Source organism: Trematomus bernacchii, unplaced genomic scaffold (genome assembly GCF_902827165.1).
Source record: "Trematomus bernacchii unplaced genomic scaffold, fTreBer1.1, whole genome shotgun sequence".
In the NCBI taxonomy this organism is placed as follows: domain Eukaryota; kingdom Metazoa; phylum Chordata; class Actinopteri; order Perciformes; family Nototheniidae; genus Trematomus; species Trematomus bernacchii.
Window position 1 is genome coordinate 10,750,920 of NW_022987593.1, and position 24,666 is coordinate 10,775,585.

Below are 24,666 nucleotides of genomic sequence, written 5' to 3' on the forward strand. Positions count from 1 at the left end.
AGTCTCTGCAGCTCTCTGGACACCACGCTGTCTCAATCCGTCCACACTGAATATGAGAGGGGAAAATGAAAATAATAAATGCTTTAGACAATAAGAAATATAAAGTTGACTGTTGAGTTACTCAGTTTTTTTAGATTGTCAATACTATTACTGTATAACTAATATCCCAGGTTAAGAGGCACCTTCAAATAAAGATTGGTCTTTAAATACATTTTGTCTTTTGTATTGTTTGTCTAAAGTCAAGGATCTAGAACTGGTACTTATAGTTTTAATGATACAGTCTGGTTATAATGCTGTTTGGAGGAGGCCTCACAGGTAAGAGCACTAACTAGCTACCATCACATGCACCTTAGCTTAACTTAAATGTATTAAACGTATAATTAAGTGATAGCAAAATATAAATAACTAATGTCATACAAACATATTAATATTTGCTTGATTCCAGTGTTGCATTTAGCACATTGCATACAACGTTAAGGGATTTTAAGATTCTGAAGTATTATGCTAAAAACTCAATAACTTAGATTATTATTTATAGTTTTGCTGAATAGTTTCATGTCCGCTTACCTTAGAAACGTAAAATGTGACGGCAGTGTGCTGATGGGGAAGCATGTTAGCTTAGCTTCTTAGCTTGAGCTAGCTCTGTTACTTCCCAGCTGGAGGCAGAAGGTCCCGCCTCGGCTCCGCCTCTTTGCCCTTATTTGGAGCAGGCTGGAGCAGGCGGGAGTTAGACTCAGACGTCACTGTCGAGCCGTTAGTGGCCGACTCCGCCTACTAAGGGCTTCTCGGCAACTCTGCAGAATCCTATGGGTGACGTCACGGACCCTACGTCCATTTATATATACAGTCTATGGGACAGACAGAGAGATCGAAATATCGTTTCCCATAATCCTGAATATAAAAACAAATGTATATCAAAATATGTATATACCTATATATACACAATCAAAGACACATTTTTACTGAAGACCTAAATAAAAACACAACAATAAATATATACAAAAATAACAGTCACTTCAATATTTGAGAATGTACATTAGTGCAAGATTGTCCATAGAATGTGCATTAGTGCAAGATGTACTACTTCTCACACATCTTAGCTAAGCTTGGGAACATTCCTTATTAAGAAGATGTGTTGCAATGTTGTTAGTTACACTCTACGTGCATTGCGCACCAACAGTATGACCTTTAACTCAGGTGAACTGAAAACTTCCTGATATGGCCTCCCTAACTTCAACAATTCTCCGTTCATTATCACCAAGCTCAACCCCTCCCTTTCTCCTCTCTCTGTGTTTAAATAACCCAAACTTTATTATTCGTCTTTCACTCTGCAGACACTTTTTACACTGCTATGGACAATCTGCACTAATGTACATTCTCAAATATTGAAGTGACTGTTATTTTTGTATATATTGATTGTTGTGTTTTTATTTAGGTCTTAATGTGTGCACATGTTGAATGGGAAAGTGAAAATGTAAAAAGATGTATCAAACTAAAATGTAATCCTCCTTAATGGTAGGAATATCCTTCACAAATATTTTGTGACCAATTGTTGTTTTGGAACAAAAAATGTATTTAAAATGAATTTAAAATGAATACAATGTTCAGAATGAATCATACAAACCTGCAGGCTTGAGGTGTTAACAGATCTTATTTACTTTCTTCTATATGTTGTTTAAATGCTGTTGTCTAAATGCTTTGTTTAATAGTTTGAATGACCCAAATCCATTGCATTGTACAAAAGACAAAAACACAGCTGTTTTCATTCGTTTCAGTCCACCTTTAATTTAATATGAAATATTTTGAAAATAAATCAGCATTTCTTTGTTGAAAAGTCAGACATGTTGATTCCTAATCCAAACCAGATATTAGTATTACTAGTCTGGAAAGTAAGACACAGCTCTTTTTATTAGAATGATGCACTTCTTCCATTTTATACAAATATTATTATTATCAGCCTTTTTTCTTTTAGTCTCCATTTCAATTTCGACACAATGACATTCATTTTGACTTTAAAATGGATGACTAAATGTGATTTCAGTTTGAATTTAAAAGGTAAACAAGCAGAATCTCTGAATAGTGAAGCCCCATACTTCCTTCCTCACTTTGGAGAGGGTTTGTAGCGGTTGCACGTGTCTCCGGTCAGGTGAGGGTCGCAGGTCAGGGTGTACTGGAACTCGAAGCCGCCTTTTTTGGCCGGACAGGAGTGCCTGTGTGTCCCCTGGATCAGGGACACCCCACATGATCCCAGCTGGTCGTCAAAGTTTAAATCCTCGTCCCAGACCTCGATATTCAAACGCCATTGTGTGTTCACCTTCGCAAAAAGAAGGAATGAATACATTGGTTATTGAACTAACATTTAAAGGTCACTTATTGTCTTTTATACATAAACATGTGTCCCCTCTGTGTAAAGAGATTCTGAAAGTTTCAGGAAAAAAGATTCTCTCTCTTTTTGTCCTGATCCATTTATATAAAAACCTGTCTGAAAATGAGCTGATCAGATTTTGGCCACTTTATGATGTCATAACGATTTTTTGGCTTGTGTAACCATTAGCCAATCAGCAACCAAGGTAACCCCCCCCCCCCCCCCCCTTATCACCTGAATCTCCTCCTAGAGCAGTGCTTCTCAAAGTGTGATCCGCGGACCACTGGTAGTCCATGAGCGCCCCCCAGTGGTCCGCGAGTATATTGGTTTTGATTGCATGATATAGCCCAGCGCAACACCTTCGTCACACATGTTGCCACTTGTTTGTACCATTTTCAGGCGATTTGTAATCTGTTCTAGTTAGGTGGTCCGCGAATGTTTTTTTATTGGTTAAGAGGTCCTTGGTATGAAAAGGTTTGAGAAACACTGTCCTAGAGCAACATTGTATTCTTTTTAACCAAATATCTCTCAGAGGGGCGTGGGGAGTGGCTCCTTATTTTCATCTAAAGTAACAGACAGAGAATCAGCACTTTTGAAACAGGGCTGAAACAGAGGGGTTTATGGGATGCTGCAATGATCTGTTTGGTATTTGGAGCCAAACACTTCAGAGACATGTTTTGTATATATCTGAGACCTATAATATATTGATGAAAAACAGTATAATAGGGGACCTCTAAGTTCCATTACCCATGCTATTATTAAGGATTATGCTGGCTGCCCCTAGCTTATTGTATGAACTAGAATAAACTAAAGCTAACTCAGGCAGAAAACACCCGATGTAATCACTCTGATACCCCCACAAATATAAAAAGAAAAGAAAAAGGAGCAATGCTACAGTGGGCCAATGTTGTTTACAGTAAACATACTCTGTTACAAGAATCATTTATAATTAACTTCTTGATTATAATTAGTGATGCATTGTTATGTCCCAAGTTTAATGTTGCAACTAGTAAAGGATTAGCTAATTTCTTTATATGCTGCTGGGTAGTTCATCTATTATCAATACGTTTAAAAGTTATAAATAATAGTAATTAGTTGTGTATGTATAAAACCGATCCAGAGGTTGCAGATGCTAACAGCTACAACAACTCACTAATGCGGCTTTCACACCAGTGCTTTTCCCTTTCTAGCTCCTAGCTAGAGCTTTTCTGGTTCAGCTCCGGTTTCCCTTTTCAGCTCCCGCTCTGTTCACACCGCCCAGAGCTGCCACTGCTGCGTCATGACGTCACCGTTTACATTGCTGATTTTCTCCCCAACGGAGCTCACAACAACAACAACAACGGGGGGGGGGGGGGACTGCGTCGGGTCGATGATCGATGATCGTGTTGCTTTTAATCATACGAAGCCAGATTAAATTAAATAACGACTTCTCCAACCTTATACTTTTCTCCAGAGTGCCGTGATTCATTGTTTATTAATGTGTTTCAGCGGCATTTACCGACCGCTGCAGTGCTGGCTGCTCTTCAACGGGAGTTCATTCTCCCGTTAGCTCCGGGTTAGCTCACACGGCTCTAAAGTATTCACTGTCTGACTGTCACACAAGCAGCTGATACATATCCCCAGTTCCCCTTAAGTGAATGTGTGTCAGTCTGAATTGACGCTGTTTGGCATCACAACGCTGTTATGAAAGTTTCTCTGGTATAACATGGGTGATGTTAGCATAGCAACCGAAGCTAAACTGACTACTTGCTAAGCCGTTTTCTACAGGCACTTTTTACCGGCGTATTTTTCATTATGATTCTAGTTGTGATAGTCGGACATGACAACCTGTGCAGCCCATGTATTGATTCCATCCGATAGCTGCTATAATAACAAACAAAACGTCTGCCTGCTCTCCACAATGATCAATAACAGCGAACGGATGGTCAAAGTAAGGTACAAATAAACAGAATCACACGAAGCCTGGTTAGTGTTGCCTGACTTTATAAAGCGTGTTTTTTTTTTTATAAGTGTGTGGTTGCCTTCTAGTCACTTTGCTCAGCGCTACTGCTTGTAGGCAGGCATGACGAGACTCTTCAGTCGACCCATGTTCAGGGGAGGTGGGTTTAGTTTCCTGCACGCCTCGACGTAAGAGAGACGTAGCTCTTGCCTCTAGACCGACAATTTTTTGGAGCTGGAAGTGAACCGCATTCCGGAGCTATGAGGCGGCGCCGCTGCGGTGTGAACAGGAAAAAACGGTACTTTTCAGGCTCCAGCTCCGAGCCGGAGCTGAAAAAGCGCCGGTGTGAAAGGGGCATAACAGATCAAACCTTGGTGTAGGAGCCAAAATGCTTGTTTTGCCATTGCTTATTATTTATATTACTATCTTAATCTCAGTTTACACCACGTTTTATTTTTATTGGTTATCACTTCCGGCAATCGTCACATGAATGGGGTTTATTGGTATTTAGTCACCTGTGGGATGCCGGTTTCGTGTATAACGAAGAGGAGAGTTTTGAATTGCTCCGACACTTTCTGTTGACCGTGTAGTCCGGACTTGGATATTGTTTGTTGTGTCTTTATCAACCCTCCTATTGTCTTTGTTCCCCCCCCCTTACTTTGGTGTTCACGGTCAAATTTGACCGGCCCTGTTTTAACGGCTATTACATTAACACAAAAAACATTAATCATCACCAAATTTCATTTAACACCCTTTCAAACTGTATATATTGTATCAGACTACTGGTATACATGAAAAACTGCAGTAAATATACAAAGAATAGACACTGAACATGTATTGCGTATGCCAGGTGTGATCCATGTGGGGGGATGGGCACATAAGAGCGGGAAATGTGTCAAATTGTTCTGTGTGTGTTTGTGTGTGTTTGTGTGTGTGTGTGTGTGTGTGATTCACATGGGGGGATTGGGCACATAAGGGGGGGGGGAACACATCTAGAGTATGTGTGTGGGTGTTGGTGTTTGTGTGTGTGTGTGTGTGTTTTATCTGATCCGGATGGTTACTAATTCCTTTTCTTTATGGCGGTCATTTTTGACCGGGAACACCATGGGTGTTACAAAGTTGACTAAATCATCCAAAATTCAATGAAAGTGGTGATCAGCAATGTTATATGTTCAAATGTCTACTGTGACGGATATCATAAAGCCTTAATGCAATCGAATGTAAAACAAAAAAGTTATGATTGATGAAAGTAGTAAATCGGTCAGATTTGACCCGAAGACAACAGGAGGGTTAAACACCATGAACTTTAACTACAGTACGGACTCTCGTATTGAACACGTCACAACGAAGAGCAAGTTTTAGCCTCTCAGCTTGGTATTGTACAAACTCTTCAATAAACATCAAACTAAACTGCATCCAACGACTGGATAATCACCTGTTTTTGTCTGTGTAAAGATCCCTCTCACCTCTCACCTGTGTAACAATGCCAACCGGAATATAGGACATTGGAACACCTGACATTTATATTTGGTATTAATAACCAAAATCTGCAAGTAGCTATAGGAACATCTGCTGTAAAATAATCTCCAAAATGTAATGGAAGAAGTATTTGTGTATTTGTACAGTACTTAGGAGAAGAAACATAGAGTTCTTTATCGTAAATGTAGTTCAATACATTTCACCGCTGGTAATGAGCAGATTTACCGACCTTGCCCAGGTTATAATAAGAGTTCCACCAGGGGTCGTTTGACCAGATCATGTGAGTCCTGTAGTGGAAATGTTCGTAGAACATCTTAGCATAGCTGTGAGAAAACAAATGAAAAAGCACCAGGGGAATTAACATCACTGTTCACAGGAATATACAGCAACATAGCGAAATAACAAACATCCTCTTAAACAAAACTGAATACAAATTGAGAAAATGTGTCTAAAGATCCAAGGAATGCATCTCAAAGAATATGGAAAACTTAATTATAAAGCCACTGTTATTGTTTATGTTATTTGGTTATAAAGTTCAAATAGCTAATTGAAGATTCAAGTAAAGGTCGCCCTACATTGAGATTGATCCTCTTACGTCTTTTCAGTTGCCTCTTTTTTGTATCCTGATTACAAAATCCCATTATCAGAGGTGGGAAGTAGTGGAGTACAAATACTTTGTTACTATACTTAAGTACATTTATCTGGTATCAGTACTTTACTCCGACACTTATTTTTCTCACAACTTTTTGCTTTTACTTCTTACATTTTTAACACAAATACCTGTACTTTCTACTTTCTACTTCTATTGTTATTCATTGCGTGCCTATTGATTTTTAACACGATCCGTGTATCCATTCTTGGTCTTCTCTAAAGAAGAGGGACCTGCTTATAATGGGCAGAGATGGCAAAAGTACACACATCCTTTACTCAAGTAGAAGTACAGATACTCGTGTTTAAAAATACTCTGGTAAAAGTATAAGTACAGACTAAACTTCTTTACTCAAGTAAAAGTAAAGAAGTATGGGCTTTGAAATGTACTTCAGTAAAAAGTACCCGTAACTAGCAGCTGTTTTAAAGAGTACCTGACCTCCCTTTATATTAATAGAACAATAATGTCATTGTTAGCTAATGAATGTTTCCATGCTGAACAACGGCAACATGACAACGTTTTCATTGGTCCCTCTTCTTTAGAGAAGACCAGGAAATGATGGATACACGGATCGTGTTCAAATCAATAGGCACGCAATGACTCTAAATAATAATGATCACGCCACCAAACACACATTCAAACTAAAGGAACCAGCCTGTTTGGAAAATGTAAGAAGTAGAAAGTACAGGTATTTGTGTTAAACATGTAAGAAGTAGAAAGTACAGGTATTTGTGTTAAACATGTAAGAAGTAGAAAGTACAGGTATTTGTGTTAAACATGTAAGAAGTCAAAGTAAAAAGTCATAAGAAAAATAAGTAGTGGAGTAAAGTACTGATACCAGAAAAATGTACCTAAGTATAGTAAAGAAGTATTTGTACTCCACTACTTCCCACCTCTGATTATAAGCCCAGCTGTTTGATAAACCAGCTCCAGGTCTTGATGCCCCTCCTCACCTCTCCGTCTTGCCCATCAGATCCCCTTTCAGGTTCCAGCCTCGGATGATGGTCACCTCCAGCTTTCCCTTCGAGGCCTTTTGAGGACAGCAGTTGGGGGCCAGGTTAGGAGTGCCCCCCCCACAGTTGGTTACTATGGAGGACTTATTCACAGCATTGTCCTCTAAATACTGCTCTATGGCGGCCTTCATCCCCGCCCTCTGGGTCTTCAGGGGCATCAGCTCGTACATCGGCCTCAGGGAGTACGAGACCACGTCCGGGTGCTCCTTGAGGGAGTTCAGCCAGTTCACGTAGCCCTTGGAGTCGTTACGGGAGAGAGAAAACTCCCCCAACCAACCGGAGCCTCCCATCACCTCTGTGTAGTGTTGGTGGAGGCCGGAGCTGAATGAGGTGGAGACGTCCTTGTTCTCGAGCACGTTGCTGCACGATTTATGGCTGGCTGATAAACTGACCATCCCCAGACCCACAGAGACTCCTACTGAGAGGCAGGAGTGGACCTGAAGGACAGGAGGGGCACAAAGATGGGATTTATAGTGGGCGAAGGGATTTAGCTAAGCACATTTACGTAACTACTGTAGTTAAGATCATTTTTTAACTTCTTCTACATGAATACTTCAGTTTTATGCTCCTTTTTTCTTCCACTTCGCTATATTTTGGAGGCGAATAATTTTCTTCTGCTCCACTAATTTACTTGACAACTCAATTGCTAGCTACTTTGTCTTTGAGTTATACATATACAACAAATTAAACATAATAATGGATTATTAGAAGTTAAACTACTTAACAGATATTGATGTATTGAGCATATACAATCATGACCACTTTTACCAACTGCACCATTAAAGTATATAATGCATCACTGGTTATAAATCACTAATATGAAGTATATAATATGTACTTTAAGTATATTACATTACATGTTACTTGTTAGACGCTTTTATCCAAAGCGACTTACATACTCAATACTGTGGGCAATCCCCACTGGAGCAATTTGGGGTGAAGTGTCTCAGGGACACAACGACATGCTGACTGCAGTGGGGTTTGAACCTGTGCTCCCCTGATCCAAACACCGACGCACTAGTCCACTGCGCCACAGCCTCCCTTATATTTTGATCCTATTACTTTTGTACTTTCACCTAAGTATGATTATGAATAGAATATTTACCTAAATGAATATTGCTGCATATTGCTTTCACCACTGTTTAGAGTTAATTGTCAATGGACTGCATTTACCAAGATTGTTGCCTTTTTAGTGGGACTCTTGAATGTTAATTGTATTGCATATCTACGGCGGCCGACAGGTGCAAAACCTGCTAAAGTGCTATGACGGCCCAAAACACTTCCATTAGGACACACGCGGCAGATTCAAAGAAAAAACCCACAAATGTGCCAAAATACAAAACACATGCAAATGAAGAAACATCTCTATTGTTTGCACCTGTCGGCCACCATACATTGCCTCACACTGACACACATTCATACTCCAATAGTGGCAGTGATTTGTTTCTGTGCAGACTGTAAAGACGTGGGTTTTTTGTACCTCATTTGAGGTGAGTCCATTCAGAGTGGACAAACAGGTCCGTGAAGCTGTGACTCGCCTGAGACGCCCCCCGAGGTAAACCTGAATGTAGCACAATGTTGTGGAGACAAAAAAACATGGTTTTATAAAATGTTCCCTTTATTATTTAGTCACAAAACAGAAAAATAACGACACCAAGTCAAATTCCTCGTACGTGTAAACCTATCTGTAAACCTGTTTCTGATTGAAATGTGTGTGTGTGTGTGTGTGTGTGTGTGTGTGTGTGTGTGTGTGTGCGTGTGTGTGTGTGTGTGTGTGTGTGTGTGTGTGTGTGTGTGTACGCGTGCGTGTTTACCTGGCGGATGTAGTGAGTGCCGTAGGTGTGTATGAGATCACTGAACTGAGTCCTGGTGTAGGAGTTGTAGGAACTCGGCAGCCTCTCCAAGTCTTTACTGAACTCAGAGCTGAGGGGCGGTCTGAGGGACACACGGTAACTACACACAAAGACACAGATTAGTTCATTTTCTTGACAAACTTTAATCCAAACTCCTGGGTGTTTCAGGAGTGTTCACAGCGTACCCATAGTGGCTGCAGGTGACCCTGTGGGTGCTGAAGGAGTAGCGGTCCTCTCTGGTTCTTTCTGAAGAGAACTTATACGCTGTGGACTTGGTTCCTCCCACCTCCAGCCCCGCAGTCACAAACTTGTCGATATTAAGGCCAACCTGAAATATGAAATAAAAGCTGCTTTATGTCAACCTATAATCATCAGCATGATATACAGTAATGTATTGAAGTAGTTCAATACATTATCAGTTCGCAATACACTACAACTGGAAGTATCACAGCTGATTCAAAATGATATGAGCCATAAAACACATTTAATACAATGTATGTCATACTGTGTATATGTATCGTATATGGGCAGCAATGTACTATAACCATATCATTGTTGTTGTAAGATAAGATAAGATAAGATATACTTTATTGATCCAAATTCGGGAAAATATGTTGTTATACGGCAATATGTGTTTTTTTCCCAAAACAACTTCCCAAAAAAAGAGACACATTTCAGTTGTTAAATAACAGAAAAAAGAAAAAAAAGATATACAGTATATACACATATACACATTTACTGTATATATATGCAAACTAAATATATTATTATGGTCAGTTAACATTAAGTCGATGTCCTTGTAATTATCAGATGTGAGAAGTGTTCTACCTTCCAGTCGTTACTGTCCTGCGAGGTGTACGTGTGAATCAGTGAGCTGTGGACACAATTTAGAATGAGATTTTAATGCTTTTTAATTTTAAAGGTCAGTTTCTTTCAGGTCAGATCTGTAAAGTTTAAACAAATACTCAGTTAAAGTGCAAACTTCAAATAAAGTAAATGTACTTAATTACATTCTACCAATGAGTGCTTTGATACCTGGCGTCGGTGTGTGAGCTGCTGTAGAGGTCAGCGTTACACCGGCTGAACGCTCGCCAGTCCACTGCAGAGACCGGCAGCTGAAACAGAAAATGCACCATGTTTATTATTCAGTATTGCAACTGTAAAAGCTCCTTATTGTTTACTCTATTACTTTCTGCAGCTGGTGGCCCTGAAGGGGGTTGGAGCAGAGCGTACAGGTGCCAGCGGGGGTCATGTAGGTCTTCATGTCGACCATGTAGGCTCCTTTACGCTGCAGGGTGACCACATCGAAGCCCTCCCCCACCAGGTTGTGTCCCGGGACGAAGGGGGCGGTGTGACACTGGCTGTAGTTCCCAACGCCACAGGAGAGGACAGAGGACGACAGAAAGAGCAGGACACTCAGGTGGAGGAGGGGGGGGGGAGGAAAAGGAGAGCATGGCTGGAGTCAAAGAGAACCTGAATTAAAACAAAGACAATGAGAGAATCAGAATAACTTTATTCGTCCCACAGAGGGGACATTTACATTTGTTACAGCAGAAAAGAGCCAAAGACAGCTTAATGTTACCTAAGAAGCATGCATACAAAAATATTTTTATTACACAATTTACAAAATACACATCCTGTAACAGTTTTGAAGATGTAGCAGCCAGGTATATATTGCACAGTTATTAACGGCATATATATATTGCACATAATTTGTATTTCACAACAAGTGGTGTTATAGCATAGTTTGTGTTGTTGTGTGTGGGGGGGTCTAGTAGGGTCTCCATAGTTTCTCTTGGAATAAAATCACACTGTAAATTTTACATTTATATATTCAGTAAATATGTAATATTCCATCAGTCACATACTTATGTATATATAATACCTTGCTTTATATCTTGTTATTGTTAATTTGTAAATTCAACATGTATATTTTCTACTTTCTTGTTTATTTCTCGTCTTTTAATTTGTATAGAGTGGCGAAGTCACGCCCATCTACTTCCGCCCCATGGGACCTTATTTCGGAAAAATAATGTATTGAAGTCAATGGAGAGAGAAAACTTATCTTTCGATCCCGTTTGAATTGTGCCATGAATTACTATGATGTTTGTTAATCTTAAAAAATCATTTCCATGTCAAAAAAGTCACAGTTTGTCGTAAAACTGTTGAAATATAAGACTATGAAAAATACGCAACTAGAAAGACTACAAATCCCAGAGTCGCGTAAGTGATGTCACAATTGAGACACTAAGATCAGCACAATTGAGATAGCTAAGATCAGCGCCATATAGATAGAATCTATCTATATGGCGCTGGCTAAGATAAGATAACTTTAACAAGATGCCTGTGTGCTTAGTACCAGGTTGTTATTATACCAGCAATGGGTCTTGCTCGTTCTTTCGCTTCCCGTCTGATGAAAGGACCAGGAGTGTGTGGATCAAGCTAGCTAGTAGCTAGCACGTTAGTTAGCATTACAGCCTTGTCATTTGTATTAGCCTTAACATGAAGTAACATTAAGTAACCCAAAATGTTAAACAGTAAGAGTAGTAGTCATATTTCGTGAACCCTTTGAAGAGTACTGTCACCGGTGTGATCATTCTATAATACACCATTTAAGCCCGGGGGAGAAATGCTAACGCTAACGCTAGCGATCTTCTCTACTTCATGCTATCTGCACAAATGGTTGACATTAAACATTAAAAAGACCAGGCAGTTCAGAGAGAATCAAAGGAAGGCAGGCAGGCAGCTTTGCATGACATTCTTCAGGACGTGTTTCATTGTGGTGATAGTGAGGGTAGTCAATCGTTTTGTTGACAAGACAGTAGTGACGGCCATCTTGGTGACGTGTGTTGTTGACCAGAGATGTAGTTCATTGAGCGTTTCACACAAACAAATGTGTTACTTCACAGTTTTACGACACATTTTTTTTTTTTTACTTGCAAAATTATCTTTTAAATTGACAAACATCATATGTGTAATTCGTGGCACAATTCAAACGGGATCGAAAGATAATCTTTCTCTCTCCATTGACTTCAATACATAATTTTTCCGAAATAAGTTCCCATGGAGGTCCACCGGAAGGGGAGGGACTTCGCCACTCTATTGTATAATGCCATGTCTTTTTATGCTGCTGCAACACAAACATTTCCCAAATTGGGATCAACAAAGTACCATCTTATCTTATATTATCTTATTTGTTATTTAGAAAAGAAAAGATACATTGCTATGTGAGCGTTTGTCAGCAGGAAACAGATGTATTAACCCTCTATCCGCAACATCTTCAAACCCCTCTGTCCAATTGACAAATGTAACAATAATTTATTTTAGTCGCGGTGGGACATTGTGAGCCAATGCCTGTCCAAAAGAGCCTTGGTGCCCCCTGTAAATTCTAGGCTAACATCTTACATCTTACTACATCTGAATAATGCCCTTTAAATAGCAGGAAAACACTGCACCACTGACTGAAGAGCAGGTTTTTTTTTTTGGTGAATGGGCAATCATTTTAACACCAGTGGTTCCATCTGTGTGCCAGCCAGTGTTCCTTAAAGGTAGGGTAGGTAATTCACTTCAGAAACACTTTTTGTTATATTCCATGGAATGCTCTTAACATCCCGATAGCAATGAATACATTAAATGCTTTGACAATAAATATATACAAATATTTCATCTGTGGAAGCCGTAGTACTGTAAAAAGCACGACCAATCATCTGAGCCGGCCTGGCTAAAATAACTGGATGGCCTACCTGCCTGTCAGCCTTCCATCTGTGCACAAACTTATCTCGTGCCCTCATTGGTCATGTGCGCGTTCGTGTGTGTTGGAGGAGGGGCTTGTAAGGAAGTCTGAAGGAAGGGGCAGATTTTTTCCGGTTGTGTATTTTCAAATTCTAGCGCACTCGAGCTGGTTTCTCCATTCTTACCTACCCTCCCTTTAAGGCTGATATGTAGTTGTACGCTGTAGTCTGTGCAAGTGGCCTTCCTTGCTGTGAGCATATTTTGTTTGTTGGTGGTGTTTTGTGTTGCATTACACCACCAACATGCTAGGTGCAGTGTGTTTTATGCCACTGTGTTGGACCACATGGACTTCTGTACATCCTGAGCTGCAGTTGAAAGCAAATCTAGAAAGTGCATCTCGAGTCAAGATTATTTTGTTGCCGTTTTGTTTGTTATTTTGGATGTTAATCTGAATTATTATACTGCATTTCTCAGGTTGTTCTGCAGTGTAAAGTCTTTAGGAGATGTGTGATGATGTGTCTTTTCTCTTATGCTGCAGTTGTTGTGGTGTGAACAAAGATACCTGTGAGTGTTGTGTTTATCTCTGTATATTGTTGGTATTATCTGGTTGAAAAGGTCACTGATTAATGGTTTACACAGTTTTATCTTGCCCTGTGATCATATTTTGCGATAAATATATGTCTAGTTTCCTGGTACCATGTATAAATACTGCAAAGATAAGCGTCGAAGCTTTGGATTTATTACTGATGGCACAGTTTCTCTTTTTTATAGTTGTATATACTATTTCTGCACAATGAGATATGTCTGTTCCTGGCAGGCCTTAGCATCTATATCTGCACACTCTGTATACAGCAAGTGTCTCATATTAGAAGTTTGAATTGTCTTAGTATTGTTGTGGGTGTGAGCAAAAGTGTTTCCTGATATTTGGATCACATCCTTTGCTTTAAGGCTACCACACATTGGAGATAATGTGGGCTCTAAAACAAAACACCTAGAAGATGTGGGGAAAATATCACTTGTATTATTGACTATATATTACAAGTTGAAATAACAATTCTTCAGTCTAGTTCATTTTAATCATGTAATGCATTATTATTGTATCAATCTGTTAATATCCTGAGCGACCACATCGCTGACTTTGATTTATTTGTTTAATAATTAAGATTCTGATGTCTTGCTTCGGGTATGATTTTAGGAACTTTAACTGAGTAACAAATATTACTCGATAAGCCAATGCACCTGTTACCTAACAGCCCTTAGAAGGACAGAGCAAATTGACACACAAAAAAAAAGCAAATTACATTTCCAGTTTCCGTTTCCAGAAAAACTGCAACTGCAAAAAAAGCCCACTGATTTGTGTTTCTTTTCCTTATTGTGTACATCATTTCATTTCATGTTTCTGTGTTGTTTTTTGTTTTGTTTCTTTCCGTTAACTGTCAAGTGGGAACTAAATATTTTTTGTAGTAAGTTTTTGTGTTTCTCTTATTATCCTACGATACTGTTATGTTTGGCTATGAATAAGAAATATGAAGGACAGACCATTTTTTTTAGATTGGGGAAGGTCATATAAGATTATTTTCTTCGCCCTGCTCCTTTTCGGTCAATGGTGTGTTTACAGAGACATGTTTCATAAACAATTATACATTAAGTTGTGCATACCATGAACGGAACAAAATAAATGAAATGAAATGAAATTTCCAAAACCTTTCACACACAACATAAATAAATATATATAAATGCATTAATTTGTGCTTTTTTTCTTAGAGGTGACCCTATAGCTTGAACTACTTCTGTTGCCAAAAGCAGCAGTAGATGCGCTGTATGAAGGCAAATTACAATTGTATATTTAATATATATATATACAACGGATAAAGTGGGTTTTAGACCTTACATTTATTCAGTCAAGCATTTACAACCTGGGAACTTTAAAAGCTTAAAGCATCTGCTGCTTTTGTGAACAGAATCAAGGCTTCTGCTTCACTAATAAAGAAGAAAAGACACAAAATGTTCTACCTGTTCCACAAAGAAAGTTGATGCTGCGTCTCCTCTTCTAGTCTTCACAATCTGACCAGGAAAGAGAGGATGAAGCCTTTTATATTTTAAGGGAACAAAGGGAGTATCAAATCTGAGGAGATAAGGACAGTAAAAGCTGAGCATTGATTCACATTCAGGTTTAAGGTTCAAGTTGTATAGTATAATATATAGTATAAAGGAAATGGAAATCAAAATGAACGCAAAAGACCTCTTGCTAAATATGCTGACTAACTTCAATGAGAAAACTCTGTATACTTTTACAAGTCGAACACATTTTAGACTTGTTTTAATTGGCAATTCTAAATGAGGCTTTCTTTTAGTCAATTCCGTCTTTTTCACTAATGTCATGGTTTGGTAACCTGACTTTAAATATGTGAGTTTAAGGTATTCTGATTTAGATTCTACTCTTAAACCTGCCGTTTGTTCGGCATTTAACACTAATTTAAGTGTGTGAAGAAGCCTGGAAAACATAAAAAAAGGCTGCAGCAATTTACTGGTTGAGAACATAAGAGTGTTGTCAGCAGCATATCAGTACTTTACATTTGAAACATGCTTATCTATTTATATACAAGTTATTAAAATGTCCAACAGACTTAAAGACTTTGTATGTATTTATTTTTCCTCTAATACCAATTTGTCTACTTCACAAATTAAGTTTCTGGTAGAAAATAAAAGCAATCTGAATGTAATGAAGCACTATACATTTAATGACACAATTAAACAGCACAATTTAAATAAAACCCAAAACAAGTGTCTTACAAAAAAGAGATTTTTTTTATTGATGCAAAAAAAAACTCCATTCAATGACACAACAGTGTAGCAGTTCATCTGAACGTTGATGCTTTTAAAAGCTGCGGAGCTGATTGCTAAAACCTGGAAGTTTCCAACAGTGCCATCTTTATAATATCCTAAGGGGAATGAAGCATGCACTTATCAGAGTGGATTATTCTATGTAATTGGATATCAGCAAAGGACAACTAATATGATATAGAGAACTCATAACAACAGGGCTTTCTAGACAAAACTAAAAAGAACTTCTTAAGAATCCATTTTCCAAAACAAAACCTGCTTTGGCACGCGTACAGTAGAAATGGAGAAGGGAAAGATACAGTAAATGGTCCTTTTAGAAGTCATGCGCATTCAAAAAACAAGCTTTTAAAGAGGCTTTCTTAAACGTCGCACATCGTGTGAAACTGTCTCCACGATGCGCTCACTTCAACAGAGTCACAGGCACTCATGCTTTTATATAATGTCATTGCCATGGTTAATGAAAGATAGAGGATCATCTGATGTTCAGTGTGATTACAGACATGGTCAATAGTGCTTGGAAACAAAATGATCCCACTTAAAATGATACGATTCAGTCTATAAGCTTAGTTTATTGGGTGGTGGGCGTCATTTAAATATATATATCAGGTGTGGTTGGGTTGGACTTAGTTTTTAGAAGACATGAGAGGAAGGGGTTTCTTCCCTTTCTCAACCTGTGCGCAGAATGATGTGGACTCCAGATTCAGTGAAAACGGGACCGCTCATGTCTCCCACTTTCAGAGCAAAGGAGGCGTCTTCAAAAGGCTTCTGCATCTGACCTAAAACATAAACACAATTTATATTTTAAAAGGTCCCCTATTATACTGTTTTTCATCAATATATTATAGTTCTCAGATATATACAAACATGTCTCTGATTGGCTGAAACACCAAACAGATCATTGCAGCATCCCATAATCCCCTCTGTTTCAGCCCTGTTTCAAAAGTGCTGATTCTCTGTCTGTTACTTCAGATGAAAATAAGGAGCCCCTCCCCACGCCCCTCTGAGAGATATTTGGTTAAAAAGAACACAATGGTGCTCTAGGAGGAGATTCAGGTGATAAGGTGGGGGGGGGGGGGGGGGTTACCTTGGTTGGTGATTGGCTAATGGTTACACAAGCCAAAAAATCGTTATGACATCATAAATTGGCCACAATCTGATCAGCTCATTTTCAGACAGGTTTTTATATAAATGGATCAGGACAAAAAGTGAGAGAATCTTTTTTCCTGAAACTTTCAGAATCTCTTTACACAGAGGGGACACATGTTGATGTAGAAGAGACATGAAGAAGTGGATTTTGCATAATAGGTCCCCTTTAAAGTGGACCTATCATGCTATATTTGAATAATATAGTGTAGGACCATACCTATATAAGGCACATTTATAATTTTTTTTCCTCCAAAATACCAAACAGATCATGCATTTTACCCATGCCTCATTTTGCTCAATTTGACCATTTCTAGCTCTGTTTTAGCAAGGGCTGATTCTGTGAGCAGCACCATCTACAGGCCTGGCATATGTACTACAGCGTCTCCAGCGCTTTCGAACGGCTATGGCCGTGGCTGTCTCCTCCTGATTGGTGGAGTTGGCCCAATAGCCGTAGCGCCACCGTCCTGACGTCAGGACAGTGTTCAAATCTGGATCAGTTTTTATCAGATCCGTTGCAGCCCCTTTTTTAGAGATGTGGGTATGGAGGAAAATAGAGAGGGTTGTGTTTTCTGACACTTGGTGAGTTCCCTGGAACACCGGGGACACATATTCATGTATAAAAGACGTACAAAGGTGCATTTTGCATGATAGGTCCCCTTTAAGTTATCAAAAATAATGATTTACATTCAAATAATTAAAGTTGACAAATAGAAGATGTTGTATACATAAATCTTTGTGTAAATAAATTCCTGCTTTTGCTTAAAATCCTCAGTTTTGGGTTAACCTTTTATAATTTTTTACAAGACATAAAACAATTTAATTCAGTGTTTTCTTTGTTAAAGTTTATGAGGTTGACAGTGGGTGTGTCACATAGTTGCCACCACACTGCGGAGATATAAGAGCAACGAAGCCAGAAATAACAATGTAAAACAAGACAACATGACCGAACATTGCCAAAAACAGCAATGACACCGTTATGATCTTTATCGCCCAAACCACAAACAATATGAATAATTAATCACTTGAGTGCAACATCACAACTATCCAGTCAGTGGCCCTTAGCACATTTGATCATACTTGAGATGCAAATCATTAAAAAAACAGGACAAAAATATATGATTTCATTTAAAAAATAAGAGGGCTAAATACTTCAAGACATCTCTCAAACGTGAGTGTAGGAGCCACAAAGTAATTTAACCTGAGTTTATTATTGGTGTGTTTTTTTAGGTATTTAGGTCGGCTGTTGCATGGCGAGGGATGGAAAGAGAAGAAGAAGAAAGAGGGTGAGCTTGCGCTGATGTTTCATTTTCTTCATTGAACATCCCTAACCTTCAACTTCAGTATGGACTTTCGTTTTGTAAACACATCAACGCAAAGAGCCAAGTTCAGCCTCTTGGCGACTCGATTTGATGTGAATTGAGTCGCCACAGTGAGGAAATTAACGCTTTCTTTGGGGGACTATTTTCAGCTGCGTATTGATACACAATCTCTGTGGTGTAGCTGCAAATGACCATCCACCAGACAAGCCATACACACATTTCATCTGTTGCATATATTTTCTCATGCAGAAATAACATGTTTAAACTAACAAAAGGGATATTTGGCAGCCAGATGCATATGTGGAATTCTTCTTGATTAATCAACATCAACTCTGATTGAAGTGTTTAGTGCGGATGTACCTCTGCCGAATAATCCCAGGTCTCCTCCCTTCTTGGCTGAGCTGCAGTCGCTGAACTTGGAAGCGAGGGCCTCAAACTTCTCGTCTCCAGACTTGATGCCTTCTATGTACTCTGCACCGAACAGAGAAATAAAGAGCAAATTAAACACCTAAATAACACATGATCACATCCTCCCCCCCCCCCCTCTCCTGACACTTTACTCACGCTGAATGGTATCCAGCGCCTCATCTTTGGTCCGTGTGATGTTTTCTTCCCTCCATGAAGATGGCCGACGTGACTGACTGTGCTTCACCAGGATGTGAGCGCAGCGCGCCTGAGGAGGAAATCAATAAAGGATCTGTTAGAGCAGCGGTTCCCAACCTGTTTCCACTCAGGGCCCACTTAAGAATCTAAAAAAATGTTGCGGCCCACATTCAACCATAAACAATACGGAGGCTAAATAAAGTTCAGAGTACTTTTTGTTTTAATTAGCAAAGGAGCTGGCCATCAGTAACAAACAGACATTTTTATTACACGGTTTAGTTGAATACTCGATTCTGATTGGTCAATTCAGAACATGTGACATGTTGTTAATCCAGTAGAACAGACCGCTGTCAAGGACTGTAATGACCGGTGCTCAGGAGGATCAAGAAAGAGAAAGGAAAGGAGGTTCAAATGAAAATAAATCATAATGTTTTGCAAATTATTTGGCGGCCCACTTGTAATGCGGTTTAAAAGATGTTAATTTAAGTCTCACTTATTTGTTGTCAAATGTGCGCTGTTAGGTATGACGTGCATGTCTTTATGTCTATATATGGCATGACAATGTTTGTTTTGTTTCTTTCCGTTAACTGTCAAGTGGGAAATAAGTATTTTTTGTGTTACTGCAGGCAGTTTGCTTTTCAGCCCAACTGTACAGTTTTTCTCAGACGCGGAGGGATACTGACTTGTTGTGAAAAGTAACTACAATTCTACCCGTGGTAAACGCTCAGTATATCACGGCTAAGAACCAATCAGATTGCTTGATTTGACTTGTCCGTTTTATAATAACAATTATTATACATTAAGTTGTGCATACCATGAACGGAACAAATAAAAATGAAATTAAACAATGGTACACAGCTGAGTGTGTGATTAGACGGGAAGCGGTATAGTCTTTTGACCGTGATCTTTTTGTTCTATTTTGATACAGAGAACTTTTAGTTACTTTGAAGCGAGGAAGTTTGTCTTCACGTTTGTATGCCGCCTTGATCAAAGATTAAATCTGATGTGATTTAACGCTACAAAGATCTCCGCAAAGTTTGTTTGGAAACAAAGAGAGGTGCGTCATAACCCACAACCCCAATAGAGAAAAGTGGTTATTAAATTTAGAAACGGATTAAAACGCCACGACAGGATCAGTGACCAATCAGAGGAATCAAGAAAAATGTCTTGTCAAGTCAGTATCACTTTTAAAAAGACATACTATGAATTAATAATTGTAACCAGTGTTAGATCACATTCTATCCTTGTTGTAATGAGAGACTAGACGCATTAGTTTGAAAATACGTTATTTACAAAAAAGATTCAATATAGTAATGAGAACATCAGTGAAATGTGATTTATGCCTGGGTTAAAATGAATGAGCTTGTAGCCGGTAAAGTTGTGGAGGAAATGCAATATCAACCGTGTCTCTTACTTTTCACAAGATCATCAATATAAAGTCTATAATGAATAACACGATACATCAAAAGCATTGATGCAAAGCTTTGTTTCATACATTAGAGAGTCGAAAAGCTAAGTAAATTAAATATATGTTGTTTCACGAAATACATAAATTAAATAATGTTTCATTTCTATTTTCACTGCTGCCTATTGATGGCCTAATGATGGTACATTTAAAAAGACAATATAAAACAAAAGGAATTCAATTGTGTAAGGCAAAAGTACTCTAATAAGTAATTTCAAAGTCATGTTACCCAGCACTGGTTGTAACTAATGGCTTTATCATTGTTTAAAAGAAAAGTGTTAAATGTGTATTTTAGATTCAAGCCAATTGGAAAGTGATAATGTATTTATATGAACATGCACTTAATGGAAAGTGAGTAAATTATTAATAAATTGTCTTTCTTACTTGGGTTGTAAACACTAGGATGTCATAAAGACTTTTTCCAAGAGAATGACTTAGGCCAGGGCTATTCAATTGGCGGCCCGCGGGCCAAATCCGGCCCCGGGGTGATATTTACTGGCCCTTTGAGTATAATGTTAAAAAGTAATAAAAAAAAAAAATGTAAGATTTTTTTTTTTTTTTTGCCATAGTGCCTTTATTCCAGAGAGGGTGTTACATTGAGAGATAGAGGGGTAGACAATGCCTGAAAACTTCGACGGGCTCGGGTTTCGAACCCACCTACTATACTGTAGTGACAACTCCTGTCATTGATTGCATCTCTGCGTGAATGATTAGATCATTTCACCTAAATGAAATCAAATGAAACATGTAGGCCTACTGAGTTCTGAACTTGCCATTTAGATCTATAAAGGCCTTGGGGCTATGTTGTTTGATTGAATTAAACACAATATATGCACTCCACTATGCTGTTGTAGTATTTACTGTATCTGAAGCTCTTAAATATGATTGCTCATATTTCAAGCCATCTTTTTCCCGGCCCCTTGCTTTGGATCATTTTCATCAACCGGCCCCCATTCCAAACTAATTGAATAGCCCTGACTTAGGCCATATGCACACGGGAACGTTTGCGTTTATGCACAGTATGCGCTTTCAAAAAAGTCTTCCGTTCACATGCATTCGTTTCATTTAACGTGTCTGTTCAAACGAGACCGCTGGAAACGCTGTAGTACATATGCCAGGACTGTAAGTGGCGCTGTACTTCCACACGAGACCACTCGAAAGCGCTGGACACACTGTAGTACATATGCTGGGACTGTAAGTGGCGCTGTAACTTCCGCCACAAAATACACCAAAAGCAGCGAAGAAGACCCCGGAGCAGCCCGGAGCAATGTTGCCATGGCTACCCTTCTGTTTATGCCCCGCGGTGGATTTAGCAACAGTAGTTAATGTAATTCTCCATGTCCACTTGTTGCTGATGGTTGTGGTAGAGGAGCTGTAGATTTTGCACTAACATCTGTAGCATGGTCAGTAGCAGTAGCACTAGCAGTAGCTACTGACAGTATAGTGACAGAAATATTCGTATAGAGGCGATTACACGGACTCGTTTGACCCCCCAGAGAGTTTCGTTTGCAAATCTATCCACCTTGGGACCCGTTATCGTTTGTGGGGTCCGTTTCTATCGGCCTCGTGTAAATAATAGGGTTATACGTAAGAGAAACTATGCAGATACAAGCAGTTTTGTCCTCGTGTAAACGGCACCTTAATCATGTCAGGAGTTGTAAATGTTAATAAGTTGTTAACCTCTTGAATGTCATTGAAATGCCAGGTGTACAATCTGATGCTTTTTCTTTACACTGATAGAAAACCGCGGCATGACATTCACAGTGTTGTTGTTCTGTAGCCTTAAAGGTGTGCTTTAATTTATGCAAACCAGCAGATGTCATTGTTCTTGCCGAGATAAATGCATCAACGCTTTACAGTTAAAAATCCCAAAGCTTCATAAAGCCTTGTTCACTCGTCATTCATCTGAAAGAGGCCCTGTTATTCTTTTTGGGGTTTTCCTTTTCCTGTAGTGTGCTATATAGGCTTTGGTGCATGTTAATCAGGGGTGTCCAAACTACGGCCCGCGGACCATTTTGAATCGGCCCTCAGCTATTTAAAACAGTATAATGGAATATGGCCCACAAATTAAACTTGTGCTTGTCTTATATTGTACTTCTTAACTATAAATGTAAACATATATCACACAGTAGTATTCATGTGTTAATAAGACCACTTTTCAAATAAATTCAGTCAATTAAAGTTGGAAACATTTTCTAACATAGCTTAGTTGATAAAAAAAGCCCAATGACTTATTTACATAACAAGCTTGAAATACACCCTTCCTATTTCTCCTTATTATAATCAATCTGAGGCTTCTGTTTTAAGGGATGAGCTGCCAACACTGAAAAGCATAATCTACCTACATTTGATTGATTTGACTAATTTATAACTGAACTTGTGAGGCAACATCTAGTGAGTGGCCCAGCCCTTCGTATATTTTTCTGTATGTGGGCCTCGGTGAAAAAAGTTTGGACACCCCTGATGTAAATGGTCTGCAAAGGCTAAAATCCCTGTGTTCCCTCCAGAGGGAGTTTCTCTCCCACACACTCTGCCTGAAACGCCCCCATTGGACTCCTTTGTTTACTACCGTAACATAGTGACATCACTATGTAACATTCAGGCTTCTATTGGATTGTGGTATAACACATTGTACGTCATAGGCTAAGGGGCGGGACTTCTCTAAGCGGTTAAACCAATGACAACAGAGCCGGCCAGCTAACCAATCAGAGCAGACTGGGTTCTGGTTTCAGACAGAGGGTGAAAAGAAGTGCTGCAGCACAGGCAGTATGAGAAACATAAAGAGCTTTTTGAACATTAAAGCATGGAGACATGTCACAGGAGAGACACTACATACTAATATGAACCTGAAAATGAGCCCCTTTTTAACATTAGATCACTTAACTTGGTGTAACAGTTAGTAGTTTTGAAAGTGACCCATAGTAACAGTGTATTGTTATTATAATTATAAATACATAGCAGAATATACACATAATAACCTTATCTGGATCTCCATAGCTGTCTCCTGTCGGACGTTCCCACTGGCTGGCATTGGTGATGTGGTTGAAGTAATACACCTTGCCTGGAGGAAAGAGAGAGTCATTAAAGCTGCATTCAGTGAGTACTTTTAACAAACACACCACAACATTATGGCGAACAATTTAACATATTAACTGATTATTTTCATTTTTAACAACGACAAAAATCTGTAGATATATCTTATAATCAAATCATAACTTATGTACAGTTTTGTTTAGCTTAATATCTGAGCTTCCCTTGTATCCCCAGGAAAATGCAGAGGTACCCCCTGGGGTCCAAGTACCAGTTCACCAGTTTATAATGTAGTACTATGGGATATGACAAATAGTAGCTTATACGGTGTAGTAGTGTAATAAAATAGGAGTTTCAAGATGCAATGATTATATTTTCATTTCATTCATCTTAAGTAAAGTATTGCGATAAAAAGTGATGCAATGGTGCAAGTAAAATGAAGGATTAAGTTATCTACTTAATGTAAGATGGAAAGACATCATTTATTTATTTAAATTGTATATAGGGAAATAAATACTGTATACTGCAAGGTTAATACATTTTGTTTATATGTGATGTAAACAGATGAGTACATGCTTTTGCTTAAGGTTTTGAAAGCAGAACTTTAACTTGTTTTGGAGTATTTTGACAGTGAAGAACCAAGAATCTAAATACTTATCCATCACTGCACATTTTTTTTTTGTTATGGAATAAGACTCTAGTGCGCTTTTGTTTAACCTCCTATCATAAATTATTTAAAACCCTGCGGTCTGAGGCTCGTGCTGCCTTGCAGGTGAGGAATGACGTCATGCGGGGCCCTGCAGCAGTCAGGTTTGAATGGATCATGAAGCACACCCACCAAATAATACCAAAACACCACATTTAAGAAAACACACATATAACACCAAACTACCGATCCCTACTTAAAGCATATCCCCATTAAAGATAATCATCTATCTTCTTCGTTTAAACAGCAAAACACGATGCTAGGGCTGCTAGCTTCCAAGCTAAGTTTACTACACATTGCATGCAGCTTAACTAGCATATTTAACTTCTAAAGGGTTCGGGATTTATTACCTGAACTGCGGCTCATTCTTTTCTCCCATCCAGCTGGCATATTCTCCTCGTCTGACATTTTTATTATTTTTCTGTAGCACCGTTTTCAAATGTAATTTCAATGAAGCTAGCGTGTGTGACAGGCTGGGCTGCAGCTAGACAAACTGTTTACGGTACGAGTTGTTTTCAGAATA

General features: G+C 38.9%; 2 protein-coding genes across 2 annotated transcripts; both read right to left on the reverse strand.

The window, feature by feature from the left end:
* Positions 1-1,775: 1,775 nt before the first annotated feature.
* Positions 1,776-16,302, reverse strand: LOC117481954 (perforin-1-like). Its single transcript, XM_034129898.1, has 11 exons — positions 16,247-16,302; positions 15,044-15,085; positions 10,488-10,713; positions 10,334-10,413; positions 10,127-10,172; positions 9,484-9,626; positions 9,260-9,398; positions 8,926-9,006; positions 7,386-7,882; positions 6,013-6,106; positions 1,776-2,314 (listed from the first exon to the last, which is right to left on the reverse strand). The coding sequence occupies exons 1-11, from the start codon at positions 16,300-16,302 to the stop codon at positions 2,102-2,104; spliced, it is 1,617 nt and encodes a 538-aa protein (XP_033985789.1). The 3' UTR covers positions 1,776-2,101.
* pin1 (peptidylprolyl cis/trans isomerase, NIMA-interacting 1) lies at positions 15,819-24,665 on the reverse strand. The gene is made up of 5 exons (XM_034130489.1): positions 24,494-24,665; positions 23,386-23,468; positions 18,904-19,012; positions 18,700-18,810; positions 15,819-16,650 (listed from the first exon to the last, which is right to left on the reverse strand). Exons 1-5 carry the CDS (start codon positions 24,549-24,551, stop codon positions 16,541-16,543), a joined length of 471 nt encoding a protein of 156 aa, XP_033986380.1. The 5' UTR covers positions 24,552-24,665; the 3' UTR covers positions 15,819-16,540.
* Between the last annotated feature and the right edge of the window lies 1 nt (position 24,666).